This window comes from Tuber melanosporum, assembly GCF_000151645.1.
Source record: "Tuber melanosporum whole genome shotgun sequence assembly, scaffold_20, strain Mel28".
Classification (NCBI taxonomy): Eukaryota; Fungi; Ascomycota; class Pezizomycetes; order Pezizales; family Tuberaceae; genus Tuber; species Tuber melanosporum.
Window position 1 is genome coordinate 569,665 of NW_003298864.1, and position 13,182 is coordinate 582,846.

A 13,182-nucleotide genomic window follows, 5' to 3' on the forward strand; every position below is an offset into this window, starting at 1 on the left:
TTCACGGCCCATCACCAGCAAGATGACACATTATTGCAGCCCTTGTCGAACTTGGTATACCACCGAACGCGAGTGGAACCTTCATTTTCCCACGACAGACCATGCCCCCAAATTTTTCTGCCAGTCTTGCGAATACACGACATACTACTTCAACCTGAAGGCTCTGGAGCAGCACACGAAGGATGTACACCTCCCGCCGAATTACTGTAGCGAATGCGACCGGTCATTCCTGAACGATTCGTTTCTACAGCAGCATAAGAAGCTTGTTCACGTACCGAACGTATACTGCTCCGAATGCAACCGGTACTTTAAAACCGATGCGGCATTGAGCCAGCACTTGCGGGGGCGGGCACACGCATCGGCTGAGATGGCCCCGCGCGCCGCGGCGTCGAGATTGTACTGTGGGACGTGTGCTCGGAAGTTTGTCAATAAACAGGCGATGACACAACACATGGCATCGCAATCCCACAACAGAGCCGCCCGGAAGTCATCGCGACGATCGAGTCCCACGCCTAGTACGAGCAGCACCCGCCGGCCAACACTGATGGAGCGGGTAGCGACGGCACCATCATCCCTGCAGGTTATGCCGACAAGCCACTCACGGCGGTCGTCGATCGCGTCGATGGACGATGGCGTCTCCCTGACGGCTGCAGACGATAATAACCCTGAAAACCTACCGAAGGAGATGGAGCCTGCGGCTGCTGCGGCGACGAGCGCGAGCGTGCCCTCGCTCAATTTGCCGAGTACGCCCCCGCCGGAGGAGTTCGAGGAGATGGTCAAGACTCCGGTTACTGTGCTACATATCGACATCCCACAGACCCCCGAGGAAACCCAGACCACGACACTTACGCCCGCTACTAGCGTTAGCTCACGCTCTGGGGACGCGGTTGAGGACCCATTCGGCGATAAAATGCCGAGTGAGCCTGCGAGTGTTGCTGTGGTTCGTACTGAGGTTGTGCCTGTCGTTGTAGAGGAGGTGGAGGTACCGAGTGCGCCAAGCACACCGAGCGCAACTAGTGTACCGAAGGAAGCCGGGGAGAAGCATATGGAGAAAGAGGAGCCAATTGCAAGCCAAGAGGTGAAGGATTCACCGACTCTTGAATTTGTCGAGGCACCTGAAGAGCCGGAGGCTGTTGAAGGATCGCCCGTCGTCACAACTCCGGAGGTAATACCGGGCATGAAAGAGGGGGAGGGAATGGAGGTGCAGTTGGAGGAGGGGGTGGTGGAGGAGGAGGTGGAGGAGGTGGAGGAGGTGGAGGAGGTGGAGGAGGTGGAGGAGGAGGCGGAGGCGGAGGCGGGAGTGGAGATAAAGGAGGAGGTGGAGAAGACCGTGGAGAAGGTGGAGAAGGTGGAAGAGAAGGTGGAGGAGGTGGTGGAGGAGGCGGAGGCGGGGGTAGAGGTGGAGGTAGCAGTGGAGGTGGAGGAGGAGCTAGGCGCTGTGCTAGCTGTCCCCAAGGAAGCCACCCCTGAACTTTTAATCGAGCCGGAGGGCATTCGTGTTCGTTCCGAAGAGTCGATTCCTTCAAGCACCGAAGCACACACTCCACCCGAAGAGAAGGTCCAATCTCCCAAGACAACTATCCCTGAGCGGACAATCACCGAAGCCGTCGTTCCCGAGACTATCGCTTTAGAGGCCATCATCCCGGAGACTCCCATTCCAGATGCTACCACTACGAAGGTTCACATCCTACCGACACCCGTTCCAGCCTCTGAGACCACTGAGGAGGAGCCCGTCACCATCACTAAACCTACCATCGCCGAGACAAATGTTGTCGCCGCCGCTCCCGAGCAAACCGTTGCTACCCCCGAGCCAGCCATTCCAGAGGCCACAACTCCATCCAAGTTCGACATCGCCCGCGCCCCTTCACCACCCCCCTCCAAGACTTCCACTCCTCCCTCCACCGCGCCACGGCCAAACACAGATCTAACCTCCTCCGTCTCCTCTATCCCCGCGATAGAAGAACGCCCCCGCGCCCCCCGCACCATCACCCAATCTCTAATCTCCACCCCTGCCCCGACCTCTACCGTCGAGTCGGTAACCGCATCTGCGTCCCGTTCCCCAACTATTTGCCCGCAGTGCCCTCCTACATCCAAGACTTTGTATGAAAATGGTGATGAGCTGAAGGCGCATATTGACTCCGCACACGGCAAGAATGCAAGGGACGGCAAGGATGCTGGGAAGGAGAAGAAGGGGTTGGCGAGGGGATTTGGAAAAATCTGGGGAATGGGCTTGCGGAAATTCAAGTTGCTCGGGTAAGATGTTTCCTTGTTCCCCCCTTTCTTTGAATTGGATTGGTAATCTGGCGAATTGGGGGTTTTATCATTTCGCGTTCAGTTGGTTGAGCATCCTCATTCCTTTTTTATTTCCTTCTATTCTTTTTTATCTCTGTTTTTGCTGTTGCATGCATGTTACTTTGCTGTCGGGAGTTTTCATTTTCTGTTTAGGCTCTTGTCCTTGATTTTTGCGTTGTGTTTTTTCTTCGTGTATGAACCTCACATGTGTTACGGATCATTTAGTTAGTAAGGTAGTTGGTTAGTTTAGTCTGGTCTGGTCTGGGACGGCGCAGGATGGTACGCTATGGGACGGTAGTAGAATGTGGGGTTTGGTGTTGTGTCTGGTTCGTATATTAAAAATAGATACCTTGCCTTTTTTTTTTTTTTTTTAACAAAAGACCCCCTTTGTGGCTCTGTAGGTGATCGCGGATCACCTGGTGCGTACGCTAGTGCGATGGGGTACTGTGATGTGAGGTGCTGGTTTGGGACAATTGGTTCAGTGGTGGTAGGAGTGAGATGATGGGGTTGGACTTGAGATGGGACCGTACTGTGCCACCAGTGTTTGTTGATTCTGGATTTCTGGGAAGTGTTATAGCGAGTGGGCTTGAGAGCTTAGAGGTATGTACGGTAGGGCTGACCAAATAAGCACGAGCACGAGCGGTCACTCACTGTGCAATTAGACATCACAATACCGTACACTAGAAACCTCCTCAAAAACCTATCTCACACCATCTCTCTCCCTCCTATCATACTAAAGATGCCACCAGACAACCCAGGATACTCAAACGGAGTCAGGTCCCAGACCGTGTTTTAATGAGATAGTTATCGTATCATGCTACCCGAAGCGGGTCAAGTCAATGGATAATCTAGAGTATCCCTGCCGTTTTCGGAAACGTCGCTTGCTATCCGCATTAAACCTTGTTTTTACTCCCGGGGATCATTCAATTGCGCTTGTGCGCCTAATAGCCCCTATCGCTTTCCGTATCGTATACAGTGCTAGTACTGTGGCACGATGTTCCTGGAGCGCAGCTATACGATCACGGATAATCACTCGTGGTTATTTTTTGGCCGTGTAGATGTGTGTCGCCAGGCTGTGTCGGACTTCATACCGGAAGCGTCTGGTGGTTCCCCGGTATTATAAAAGTGTGGTCGCGGATCGGGTGTTGTCGGCAGATCGCTGCTAACACAAAGGTGTATCATATATGTGGAGGAGGGAGAGCTGTGTTGGTCGTGGGTGGTTTATGGGGCCGGGGGGTTCGCTGGTTGCTGGTGAAGGGTTGGAACGAGGCCAAGAGCTTGTGGGATTGTGTTATTTGAGTGTCTTAAGGCTACTTTGCTGGCATCATAGGACAAATTTGTGGTATTGATGGCAGCGCGCTGGATGGACGGGGCTTGTGTAACCGGATGCGAAATACCCCTCACCCGGGTACTTTGCCGCTCAGCCTTAGGAAGGTACTCGTGATACTCGTACCTTGTAAATGACTGGAATTGGTTAGAGATCTTGAAAAGGGATTAGGACCAAGAAAGGTCGTTTATTGCATTTTTGTCATTTTCCCCTTCTTTCAATTTTGCTGATTGACTGCAGAAGAACAGTACTGGCGGGAATCTACGCGATTGGGGATTGCCGCTCAAGATAAATTTATGTCTGGCTGCTTTGGTAAAGTTCTCGTACCCCTCTTTGCTCCCCGGGGACAATACCTATTGTCCACGACGGGATTACTCGTAGATACCTTTAGATGACTGTTTTAGGATGTTTTTAGGGACATTGTAAATTTACAAGTACCGCAATTTTCTATGTTCGTGAGAAATGTCTTATATTTTCCGTGCACTCTTTCCCAAATGGAAATTATTGGATGCAATGGTCGTAGAACAGGCTGTTATTCGAGTACGGTACATTATCATCGCCCCGCTTTCTTCAGGCCCGCTTATACCATAGAAAGTTCGTGAACTCCCCCAATACCCTGAAAATCTTTTGAATCATATCTACATTCAACCAAAACCACACAGAATATCATGGCCCAGAGTGCACATGTACAAGTCCAAATAGGCGACGGCAGTACGGGCAGCGGAAACATAACGAACAGTTTCAATAGCAATGTGTACAAGTCCGACGAAGATGCGCAGATTATGCGCTGGCTCTCGCCGCTCGAGCCGACTACGAGACATCAAAGCGTGCGCACCGAGCGATTTGCCGGTGTCGGGTATTGGCTATTGGAAGAAAGCGAGTTTCGGGAGTGGAGGAGTAATGAGGGTGGAGCGGATAAGGCTGTATTGTTTTGCAGCGGAAATCCAGGAGTGGGAAAGACATATCTGAGGTAAATGGCGGGATCCTTAGAAAGAAGCGAATATCGCTGACGGCTAGAAATACTAGTTCCTTGGTGATCGACAGCCTGTGCGATCAGGCGGGGGAGGGGGGTATCGCCGTCGCAGGCCTGTACTGCGACTACCTTTCGCAGCAAGAGCAGACCGCCACCAACGTGATGGGAGCTATTCTGGGACAACTGGCAGGTAGAGGGGACATCCCAAAATATCTACGGGAGGCGTTCCATAAAGCGAAAATGGAGTTTGGTGGGAGAGGGCCGATACTCCCGGATCTGATAGTGATGTTGAAGACCGCTATTGCCTCACTACCCCAAGTTTTCATCTGCATTGACGCGCTTGATGAGTGCTTACCGAGGCATCTTCTGGAACTCCTTAAGTCGCTGAGAGATATTGTTCGGGAGTCCCCTAGGACACAAATATTCCTCACTGGTAGATCTCATGTCAAGGAAGATGTTCAGAGATATTTTACGAAAACAATTGTGATACCCATCAGTCCTAATACAGATGATATTAGGAGTTATCTGGAGAGGAGGTTAGACGAGGATGCCGATCCAGAGGCTATGAATGATGATTTGCGAGCGGATATTATTGGAACTATTTTGGGAAAGATATCTGATATGTAAGAACACTTATCATTCCCACTCTACATTGACCAATACTCACCCATGATTCTGTGTAGATTCCTCCTTGTTTCGCTAAATGTTGACGCAATTTTGGGAGAGGTGACAATTCATCAGAGAAGGAAGAAGCTTGTAGAGATGACCAAGGGCAATGGATTGAGTGATGCCTACGCAGCAACTCTGTCCCGACTGAAGGCGCAAAAGGGAAACAAGTCAATTGTTGGACTAAAGGTCCTGATGTGGGTGTCTCATTCGGAACGGCCATTACGGGCTTCGGAGCTCTGCCATGCGCTGGGGGTAGAGGTGGGATCTACGGATCTGGATGTGGATAACGTTCCTGCATTGCGGACGCTCCTAGCATCTTGTCTGGGTCTTGTCACGGTCGAGTCGTCTTCGTCTTCGCCCACTGTCCGACTAGTGCACTTTACTCTGCAAGAGCATCTCTCAAGCAATCCAACCCTATTCCACAGCCCCCACTCGTCAATCGCGGAGGTCTGTTTGACGTACCTCAATTTTGAATCTGTCCGGAGTCTCTCGCCAACACTTCTCTCTGCTCCCGCAGCATTACCGCTTCTGGAATATGCTTCTCGTTACTGGGGGGAGCACATAAGAAGGGGGATGACGAAAAATGTGAAGGGGCTTGCACTCAGACTTCTGGATAGATTTGATGAACATATATCTGCCCAATTAATGTTATTGCATTCTATTGGATATAGGAGCGCAGGCCCTTATTTTAACGGGATTAAAGGTCCGATCGGATTCACAGGGCTCCACGGAGTAGCATTTCTCGGAATCGTGGGGATAGTTGCTGCTATATTGAAGATGAAGGAATGGGACGTCAATGCAATCGATAGCATGGGTAGTACAGCTCTCATATGGGCAGCGAGAAGAGGGCATTCTGGGGTAGTAAAAATGCTTTTAGAACGAGGGGATGTCAATCCCGACCAGGCAGACACCAAATATGGCCGGACGCCACTCTTGTGGGCCGCTGGAAGCGGGCATCCGGGGGTAGTGAAGATGCTTTTGGAACGAGGGGATGCCAATCCCAACCAGGAGGAATATGGCGTGACGCCACTCTTGTTGGCCGTGGATAACGGGCATTCTGGGGTAGTAAAGATGCTTTTGGAACGAGGGGATGTCAATCCCAACCAGGCGGACACCAAATATGGCCGGACGCCACTCTCATGGGCGGCAGAGAACGGAAATGAGGTGGTAGTAAAGATGCTTTTAGAACGGAAAGATGTGCGCACCGCCACCCCAGATAACGCGAATCAAACGCCATTGTCGAGGGCTCTCTCTAGAGGACATAATCGGGTCGTAGTAATGTTACTTGAACGGGACGGTATGAGTTCTGACACAGCAGATCGTGTTGGCTAGAATCGCCTCCCGGCCTCCGTTGGGGTATGGGGGAGAGCGCGGCAGGTATGCCATTTAGAGGTGATGGTTTCAACGCCGATATCGCAGACGTATGTGGCTAACATGCACTCATATTGGTAGACTCAATAAATTGGAACCAGTATCGGACCTCGAAGACTCCCAATTCCGCAGTTAGCGACATCCCCTCGACTGAGCAGTCCGGACTTTTTCAACCCCCTCCCATTCAACCCCTAAGCTTCTGGCACCTTCTCAGGAAAGCTGACACCCACCCTAGCAACACTAGATCTATTTCTCTCACTTGCGGTCGATCAGTACACCTGTCTTTTATCACTGGCCCTCTCAATTATATTCTTTGCTACGTGAATTATTCGCACTCTATAACTAGTTTCTGAGTAGTGTTAGTAGGCTTTGGTGGGGGTGTTTCTTTTGCCGTTTCGGTTCGCCATCTGCTCTGTATCTGTTTTTGTTCTTTTCCTTTTCCTCACCCTTTCCTTTCTTGGAGCTCCTGTTAGACTTGGTCGATATCATCTCCTTTCTCGTGATTCTTCATTCCTATTATTCGTCAATGTTTGTCTTATATATTTTATACTGGGTGGGGGTGTATAGTACAGCTCACTATAGGCAATGGGTAGGAATAGACACTAAGTTCAGCTTTAGGACCCCATCTTCTATATTCGCAAGCTGTCAGTTTATTTCCTCCCACGAATTTCTCTCAACACCGCGCAGCGATCTCCGTCGGGTTTTCACTTGCAAGCCATCTATCATACTATTATACAATACTGATGCTAGTTCCCCTATATCCCATCGCTTGTGCCAAAATCCATGAAATAAAACCCCACCCTTAGCATTTTTTCTTTTGAATACGCCCGCTTTTAACACTAGTGACTGGGTGCGCAGATGGCTCCGCCCGCTGAGCCTGAGCAAGCCCCCCGGTCTACCCAGGATGATGGGGTCATGGTCCCCAACTCGAAATTTCGGGGGGTTGCCACCGAGTTGCTGTTGTATTGAAATTTTGTAGCTATGGGCTCTCTAGGCGTGCCTTGTTGTATTGGTTTTAGGTTCGCGTAGTGGGTTATCTGTAGCGGGAAATGGCTGCTTTAGCTTGAGAGCGGGGTTAGATTCGAGAGTGGGGAATTTTTCATTGTTCGTTTATCCGAGTTTTTCACCCCCAACCGGTGGCGGTATCCTTGGAGGCGGAGGGAGGGGTGCTGGGGAAGGGCTACAGAAAGAGGATTATATCTTGGTCCTTGACGGAATTCTTATTATCAACGGGATGGCATGCGTGGAGGAACTACTCGTAGGTGATTGATTACGAGACAACGGCGGTTGACGAACCGCTGGCAACAATATCCGCGACGAGCCTAACGGATGCTTTAACCGCACAACCAATCCTCCCAGCCGAGGCATCCAAGAATCCCAGGAAGGCATTCCATTGATCATACAGCAAGTATCTTATAGTTCTAACCACCTGAACAGCCCACAACCCCCAGCGCCCGCTACCAGACAAATAGCGAGCACAAGACACCACCTTCCGCGAAAGGGAAAAAAGAGAAAGATTTGTGTGAGCATCTTTTGATATCAAGCGCAATACCCGACAAATTCTCCGGCAGCCCAGTAAGCCCAGCCATCTCCTCTCCGATCACTTGCCTTTCCTTTTTAGCACCTCCGTTGGATTGAAGGGGTCGGCATGGTAGAGACCTGACATTGCTGCTGATGGGAGTGAAGAAGATGGGATTGTGCGGATGAATCGTTTTCTTCCTAGTTCCACATTTTTTTCTCTTCTAGAGATGGGTGGGTTCGTAAAGGAAGTTCTCGAATAGATTTGGGTGTAGTTGCCGGTAGGAGATAGGTGGGTGGGGATATTGGGCATTGGCCATCCGCCGGGCCGCGGGTTCCGGAGAAAAATGGTCGAGTGATGCTTGGTGTTGGAATATTGTCCCTGGGTTTCGATTTCATACTTACTATTGGTTTCCTATATGATCTTCACGAACTTTCAGTTATACCTTACTTGATGTCTGAAACTGTTATCACCCTGTTGTCTCCGTACTGTTTCCTCTCTATCTCCTTGCAGTGAAAATTTCTCTCTTGTTTCTTTTCTGTTTCCTTGTTGTTTCAAAGGGACAAGACTTTAGTCCCCTTACCGGAGATGAAAATTTTCATCCACACAGGCACTGGACAAGATGTAGATCATCTTGGGATAAAAGGGCCTTGCTATCTACTTAGAAATGATATGCGAATTCTGACCTTTCAATTAAGTGCCTAAGAAAATCTCCTGCTGGTTTTTATCCATCATTCCTCCGTCTATACTTTTCTCTCCTCACGTTACCGAACGACTTATTTTACTTCACTTGGAGGTTCGGGAGATTGTGATACCCGAGCCAAGGTTGTGTTGCTTGGCGCCGCAATCGTTTCCGTTCCATACGAAGTGACCGTTTCTTCTTTGACTATCGAAACAAAAAACGGAGCCGTAGAGCTGTGTTGAAGCCACAAAGTTACGCGGGAGTGGCGCCATAAAGTTAGCCGCGGAAGGCTCGGGAGGGGAGGGGTTGTTGGCACACAAGCCACACAACCTTGGCACGCGTTAACAGAAGGGCATGTTTTTACAATATTCGTGTCCATTGCCGAAAGGAGATGTGTCATTTACACACATGTAGACCAAGCTATCATATTATATGGGTCAGGAAATCTGGTGATAAAACAGGCGAGTATTTTTCCGTGCGCGCTGGCAAGTCTTGCCGACTCGGGAGAGAAAAGAAAAGAACAAACGTCGGAAAAAGCGGTGAGCTAGGTACGAGTGATATCCCATGAACACAGTCGACCAAGGAAAACAGTCCCTACAAAAAGAAAACCCAAATTACCGAACAAAAATCTACTATACATAATTACTCCCACCTTCGGCACCAATAACACCTCCCAGTCCCAGACATATCATACCGGTACTCCACCCCGACAAAAGTGGCTGTGTTCCGGCCACGCGTGTTCCGCGGTCATATCAAAGCCCGCAACCGCAGATTCCCCTAGCGTCAAATTACTCACGGGCCAGAAATGGTAATAAACAAGCGAGCATCATCGCGGAGGGGAGGAGGGGGGAATGAATAACCTCGAGATGCTCATCTTTCTCACAAGTTTTCCTTTTTTTTTTTTTTTTTTCACCCGCCACCAATTTTCCCGTTTGTTCTTGTATCATAGTCAGGGTGTGTACTATATGGAGGACAGTCGTGTGACGCCATCTTCTTCTTCTCAAGGTAATAATAAAAAAAAGGGGGGGGGGAACCGGTGACCAGTGGAACGGGATCCCAACAATATTAATACCTGACCACCCGGGTATCATACACGTCTACTATGCGTCGGCTTCTTTTTTGTTGAAACATACGATGGCTGTTTCAGTGTCCTCATCACCTTCCGGTATCATATTTGGAAAACAAAACTGCACATCATACCTGGCATCATAGATTTGGATACCATAGCGCAAAAAAAAAACGGATTTTTAGAGGTGGAACGATTGGTCGGTTGGTATCATAGTACACGAGATTTATATTAGGTGGTGTTTGAAGCTTAGGGAGTGTGGGCGGATCTCAATTTTTTTTTCATGTCATTTTTTTCTCCTTCATAATATTTCTATGATTTTTTCTCCCACACACTCTCTATAGTCTCGTGCTTTGTCTTTATTTTCCGTAGGTCTTGTAACACAGCGTTTCTTTGCTCGTTAGATCATATCAATCTCTACTCTTTCTTTTGTCTCTCTCTTGTTGCTCCTGAGTAGAAGTGAATACGCCGATATTCTCACCTTCGCCTTATATACTCTACACTTTTGTCACTATTAGAATTGGGGGGGGGTGAATGATATTATGCGTATATAAGGACTGGTTTTTGGGAAGGAAGGCAGGAAGGAGAGAATACAATATGCGTTTAAAATGTCTTGGCTTGGTTTATAATGTAAACATTGGGCTCGTTGGTCAGACATCAGTTGTATTGTTGTACAGTGTAGGGTATAAGTACAGTAGAACAACACAAGGATGGAGAACCTGTTAGGATAATACGCTCACAATCTCATAACCTAGAAGGGCTTCTGTTGTTGTACCCCCCCACCCTCGGTTTCCGGCATTCGATATTAGGTATTGGCCGGTAGCATCGACATCTAAGCACTGTTAGTCGAGGGCTGGAGCTTTTGTGATGAGAGCGGAATAAATACATAATGATGAAATAACACCTCCGTGGTGACCCGGGATAATATAGAACGGTAGAGTCGAGTGCCTCGATGCATCCTCACTAAGGTCGTATAATCGTAGGTTGTCGAATGATGCGCTGTAAAGGCAGGGACAGACATAGTTAGCCTAGGAACTTTTGGGGGAAAAGGAAAATCTGGCGCGAACCAAATTAAATGCCTTCCGTTCGGCAAAGGGGCCAGTGCAGATACTGGACCACTTCCCAATGGGAACTTCATTATCCTCGTTGTTTCCCCGATCCCTTTATGGGCGCTGAATTCTTCAACTGTGCCGTTTCGTCGTCCCGCATAGATAAAGTTCCCGTCCCTGCTCCAGCAAGAGTCCATGCACCAAGGTGGAACTCCTGTGGAGGGAGTGCTGACTGCTATAGGGTTGGGCTTTCTGATGTCCCATATACGAAGGGTGCCATCCATGGAAGATGCTAGGAACACATTCTTGTCGGTCGAGGATGGTGGCCAGTCAGTCGATGCGGGTGGAAGGAAGTCATTAGAAGTCCCAAGACTGCCGTTAGCGGAACCATTTCTGGTTCCGGATGTCTCATCGGTGTGTATTCTAGTGACACCGTTGGTCATGATCGTATCACCATTGTTGGTTCTTTGGTCCTCCCTAAAATTCTCTGGGGGGGGCGGATCACTGCAGACCCCGTTTGTAATAGCTCTACTCATCTCATCCTCTTCCCCTCCCATTTCCGTATCGTCGTCATCATCACCGAAGAGGCTGCCAAAACTTCTCATGCTCTCCGTGGGACTTCCGGGGGCATCCTCGTCATCATCATCACCGAAGAGGCTGCCAAAACTTCTCATGCTCTCCCTGGGACTTCCGGGGGCATCTTCGTCTCCATATCCATTACTCGTGCAGGTACCATTGGATAAACCCTTGTCTCCAGCTCGAGATACACCGTTGATCAAAGGAGTGTTCCTGATCTCTTGAGATTCGGTGGATATTGGCCGGAAGGCTATACTTGATATCTGGCCTGAGGAAGAGGGAAATTCTCGGCGGGATTGACCAGTATTTAGATCCCAGTCGTAGATTGCTCCGTCCCAACCTCCAGAAAGAACAGACTTCTCATCGCTGGCAAGTGTAAGCACGCTGACAGCCGAGTTGTGTTTCCGGAGTGTGGTTATAATTTTTCCTTCGTCGTGTCGAACCGATTGGAGGTTTATGCCGCCACTCTAATAAGCTAGGTGTTAGTCACAGAACTTCCAGTCTTTGCGAGAGGGAAAAAACCTTAAGTCCACTGAGCAGCCATAGGCTCTGATTTTGAACAGCCAGACTGTAGACTGGGCTTAATTCTAGGTCGCCGGTTGTTTCCGGCACATAAAGGGCATGGGGCTTGCCGGGAACTACTGATCACTTTAGCATATTGGTGAAGCTGGGCACGAATAGGACCCTACCTATTGGTTCCTCGTTTCCCCAATAAGACAACAGAACTCCAGCTCTTGTTGCACTGTCAGTGAATTGGTGACGCTGTGCAACTGTCAAGGGCACTTTGCCATTAATGCTCCCAAACCAGTCGAATCGCCTAATATAGCCATCACTACCGCCGGTAAACACCCAACGCATACAAGGCGTAGCGCAAAAGGCATTTATGCTCGTAGACTGAGGAGCTGCGACATAGGGTGTGATCTCGTAGGTGGTTGCATTCTTCGCTTCGGGTCTGAGAATGGGTAGTGGGCGAAGCGGGGGCTGGCCTGTAGACCCGGAGCGGGTGTGTGGCTGTGAATCTGGTCGCTCAGTTGGTATGGCTTCGGGTTGAGGTTGAGTGGGAGTCAGTCTGGGAGAGCACATACCATCGCCGTCACCGTCACCTTCACCACCTCTGCCTTCATTCTCGGTCCCATCCTCATAGCCGTCTTCTTGACAGTCCTCCCCACTGTCCCACTCCGTGTCCTCATCATCATATCTTGCGTCGTCCGAGTCGTCGTATTCCAGTTCCGGGTCTTCCATAATCTCATCTTGCTGGTTGTTCCAAGATTCGATCACCTGGGACTTTAGCATTGCGCTTTGTAAAAGAGTGTCGGTGTGTCAATGGATGTTTGTCCAGTGCTTTCGTTTTGTGGTATCTAAACAGTGAAGTCGGGCGAACGGTAGGAATGGCGGTTGATGTAGAGTTCATGGCAGCTCAGAGGGGGGGGTATTTATGGTATTGCCATTTTCCATACCAGTATTTGGACACGTTTCCCGTTCACCATCTTAAATGAACGAGGTGTCCATCTCCCCGACCCTACGGCTGTTTCGCTCTCTGTCCGGGGAAGGGCCGGGTACAAGTACAAGAAAAATTTTCCTGTTTGTAAGGTTTTGTCATATGTGGTGAAAAGTTTTCGCTCATTCAGGTGTTTGGCATACAAACTTTCATTCCCTCC

The 13,182-nt window shown here is 49.5% G+C and overlaps 2 protein-coding genes; one reads left to right on the forward strand and one right to left on the reverse strand.

Moving 5' to 3' along the window:
* Positions 1 to 1,195: 1,195 nt before the first annotated feature.
* GSTUM_00005755001 (uncharacterized protein) lies at positions 1,196 to 2,653 on the forward strand (the record flags this gene model as incomplete). XM_002837817.2 has 1 exon in its annotated part: positions 1,196 to 2,653. One exon carries the CDS (start codon positions 1,196 to 1,198, stop codon positions 2,255 to 2,257), a length of 1,062 nt encoding a protein of 353 aa, XP_002837863.1. The 3' UTR covers positions 2,258 to 2,653.
* Positions 2,654 to 10,621: 7,968 nt separating this feature from the next.
* On the reverse strand, positions 10,622 to 12,766 carry GSTUM_00005757001 (uncharacterized protein; the record flags this gene model as incomplete). Its single annotated transcript, XM_002837818.1, has 6 exons — positions 10,622 to 10,731; positions 10,786 to 10,898; positions 10,967 to 11,498; positions 11,670 to 11,991; positions 12,047 to 12,111; positions 12,214 to 12,766. The coding sequence occupies 6 exons, from the start codon at positions 12,764 to 12,766 to the stop codon at positions 10,622 to 10,624; spliced, it is 1,695 nt and encodes a 564-aa protein (XP_002837864.1).
* Between the last annotated feature and the right edge of the window lie 416 nt (positions 12,767 to 13,182).